Below are 3,000 nucleotides of genomic sequence, written 5' to 3'. Positions count from 1 at the left end.
CTGCGGCTTCACTACACTACTGCCACTCCCTCACCCACCCCGTTGCTCTTTGGATTGCAGTTGCTAGGGACAGCTTTGCGGCATGCCTTGCCACTTGAATCCAATGTATGCGTTGGATTTGCATATTCAACCAACACTAATGAAATGAATTTTCAGCCTAGAATAAACACCATGAGTTTGTTTCACTGTGGAAAAAAGAATTGCTTGGAGACCTATAGGAGAATCCAAGTTAATAATCCCCCTGTAATGGTGGGAAAGGTCAGAGACAGAAAGGTTCCCCTGTTTGGCATCAGATCATGGACAAAAGGTTGTCTTGTCTGCCCAAAGGTAATTGAGGAAGCAGTTTGGACTTGCTCTCAAAACAAAGAATTTTCCCAGATTTTTAACATCTTGTCAATAAATCTGTTTTCATCCTCAAATCTGAGGATTCAGCTTTTATAGAGGAAAATCACCCGTATATCTAGTTTTGTCATTGTAGAAGAAATACGGCAAGGACTTCCTACTAGTGGAGTTGGGCATTTAGCATTTTTTTTTCCTCTGTGATAGTCTCCCTCACAAAGCTGTGATCTGCTCCTCTTCCTTGCAGATAGCCTCCCTCAGTGGCCTGTTGTCTATTTTGAGGTCCTGTCCCTGGATTTCTGGCAGAGGTATCGTGTTGAAGGATATGGTTCTTTGGTGCTGCCAGCATCTCCAGGTAAAACCTACTTGGAGAGTTATGTTAATTGTCTGGGAGAATGAGTTGAGTGGTTCTCTTAGGAGTGGATTCAGCTGGTCCTGGGGAGGCTTTGCCTTTGCATACTGAAAGGGATAGTTAGCTGTCTGTGAGGCAGCAAAGAAGGATTTGATGCATCCTGCACCATTCTGCCTTGTTGTTGAAAAGCACCATGTGTTGCTGTCCTTGCTCCTTCCATGTGACAAAGCTCTGGGGTGATGCTGCACATCTATCTTTACAATAGCACTCTGTCCCATGTGGAATCTGAGGGTCACAACTATTCTGACACCCATGTGTAGTAAGGAGATGCTCCTTATGGGCAAGGGGCTGCTTTCAGCACTGGCTGTGTGACTGTATGGGCCAGATTCATTGGGAAAATGTTATAGAGATACCACGCAGTGTTTCCATTTCCAGCCTACTGTGGTTTGGGTCAGCAGGTATCCATCTACCATGCTGTCCTCTGTGACTCTGATTATAGCTGCTAAGCTGTCCTGTTGCTCTGCATCAGGTGTCCACATGCTCACCATCCCTACCTGGCGCCCTGTGGAGCTGGGGACAGTCGCTGAGCTGAGGAGATTTTTCATTGGTGGATCTCCTGAGCTGGAGGACATAACGTACGTCCGGATACCATCAACCTTCAAGGTGGGGTCAGCTGCAGGGCATTGCTCTTGCTGGGAGATGGTACATTATGCTCTTGGCTTCAGATGTCTGTGGACAGCCTGGGCCAGATTTGAACAAGGATGAGCTGGTGGTCCTGTCCCTCTGACTAAAGAAATGTCTCCTCTGTGAGACTTGTGATCTTGGAGAGAGGAACAGGCAAATGCTGAGCTCTCAGCCTTCTGAGGTGTGTGCAGCTTAGAGAAGTGGGTGAACATGGACCAAAACCTTGACTTACCCCTGCCTGTGCTGGCCCTGTCCAGAAGGTGTCTGTCAGGTCAGCATTTTTTACCAGCTATAGACTTCTTTCTGTGTTTTTGTATGGAATCTGGGCTGTACCGCACCTGGAACAGTTTCCCGAAGCAAGAAGCTATGGGTGTGAGGCAGGCAGAAATTTCACATTCTTAATAAAGCTGCAGAGATGCTCACTGGTGTAATAAGCAAGTTGATCTTTGTAGCAGTTTTGTGTGGGAACGAGCCCTGATGCAGTTGGTGGAGCCTTCCTCCAGCACTGCACCATCAGCTTGCTAGTGTTCAGGTCCTGCCCTCAGCACAGCCTGGAGTCATCTGCCCTTCTTTCTGACCTGGCTTTCTGTGTGCAGCAGGGAAGGGAGAGACTCTGTGCCCACGGGAGTGCATGCTTTTGGTGGGGAATGCTTGTTTTTGCTAGGGTCAGTCTGCTGGTAGCAGTTTGCAGGCTGTGGTTACTCTAATTTGTGCCATCTTCTCAGGGAGAGCGTCTGAGCCGCTTTGGTTTTCGCACAGAGACAACCGGGAGCGTCACATTCCGGCTTTACTGCCTGCAGCAGTCTAAGTAAGTGCAGCAAAGTGAGTACAAGCTCCACCTTGTGTGCTGTGTTTTGGTAGTCCTGACCTCCTACTGTACTTCTGTGCAGAGCCTTTCTGGAAACCAGTGCCCTGAGGCAGCGCATGCAGAGCGTATTGGACCGTCTTAGAGGCTTCAGTCAGCAGAGCTCTGTCTACAACGTTTTGGGTAGGGCCTTCAGTGTCATTCTCCCTGGGGACCCTTTGGCTCACTTTTGCCCCTTTTTACAGAGTGGGCGGGATATGTCAGGAGAATCCATTACTTTGGGGATAATTGCCATCCCGTGAGCTCTCTGAGTCCATAGGAGAGGTTAAATGTACTGATCTGAGCTGGAAGCTTCAGGAGGCATCAGTTCTCAGCAGACAGTAGGGATAACAACTCTGTGAGGGCAAAGCCTAGGCTGGGCTGCCCAGTCTTGCCTGGCACTGAGCGTAGCTTGTGGCAGTGACACTGATTCCACTATGTGCAGAGCAAAAACAGTGCTAGAAATAAGTGAAGAGAGCAGCAAGTACCAGGTGCTTTGTTGGCGGAACTCAGTAACAGAAAGTGAGACTCCTGCTCCAGGAGAGATGATAGTCACTGAACAGACTCATTCTTCCCCTTCCCTGGGGCTGTCTGATGCATTCTGGCTTCTTGTCTCCTGCTGTGTTGTAGAGGCTTTCCAGAGGGCACGGCGCCGGATGCAAGAAGCACGCGAGAGCCTTCCTCAAGACCTCATCAGCACCTCTGCCCCCACTGTGCACCAGTCACAGGAACCATGATTGACCACCTCTACTGCTAGGGCACACTCAGTGTCTTCTCTCCA

At 49.3% G+C, this 3,000-nt stretch overlaps 1 protein-coding gene across 1 annotated transcript in view; it reads left to right on the top strand.

The window, feature by feature from the left end:
• The window catches only part of MKS1 (Meckel syndrome, type 1), a gene marked incomplete at its 5' end in the record, with an annotated part of 9,738 nt that extends 6,765 nt beyond the window's left edge, over window positions 1–2,973 (top strand). Inside the window, 5 exons of the mRNA XM_010296022.1 lie at window positions 587–694; window positions 1,221–1,354; window positions 2,101–2,183; window positions 2,266–2,363; window positions 2,850–2,973. Of these exons, the coding sequence (XP_010294324.1) occupies window positions 587–694; window positions 1,221–1,354; window positions 2,101–2,183; window positions 2,266–2,363; window positions 2,850–2,956 (530 nt within the window). The remainder of the gene's footprint in view (window positions 1–586; window positions 695–1,220; window positions 1,355–2,100; window positions 2,184–2,265; window positions 2,364–2,849) is intronic.
• Between the last annotated feature and the right edge of the window lie 27 nt (window positions 2,974–3,000).

The sequence above is a fragment of the Phaethon lepturus genome, unplaced genomic scaffold (genome assembly GCF_000687285.1).
Source record: "Phaethon lepturus isolate BGI_N335 unplaced genomic scaffold, ASM68728v1 scaffold43521, whole genome shotgun sequence".
NCBI lineage: Eukaryota > Metazoa > Chordata > Aves > Phaethontiformes > Phaethontidae > Phaethon > Phaethon lepturus.
Note: the sequence above shows the minus strand (reverse complement) of the source record. Positions and strands in the feature narration are given on the sequence as shown.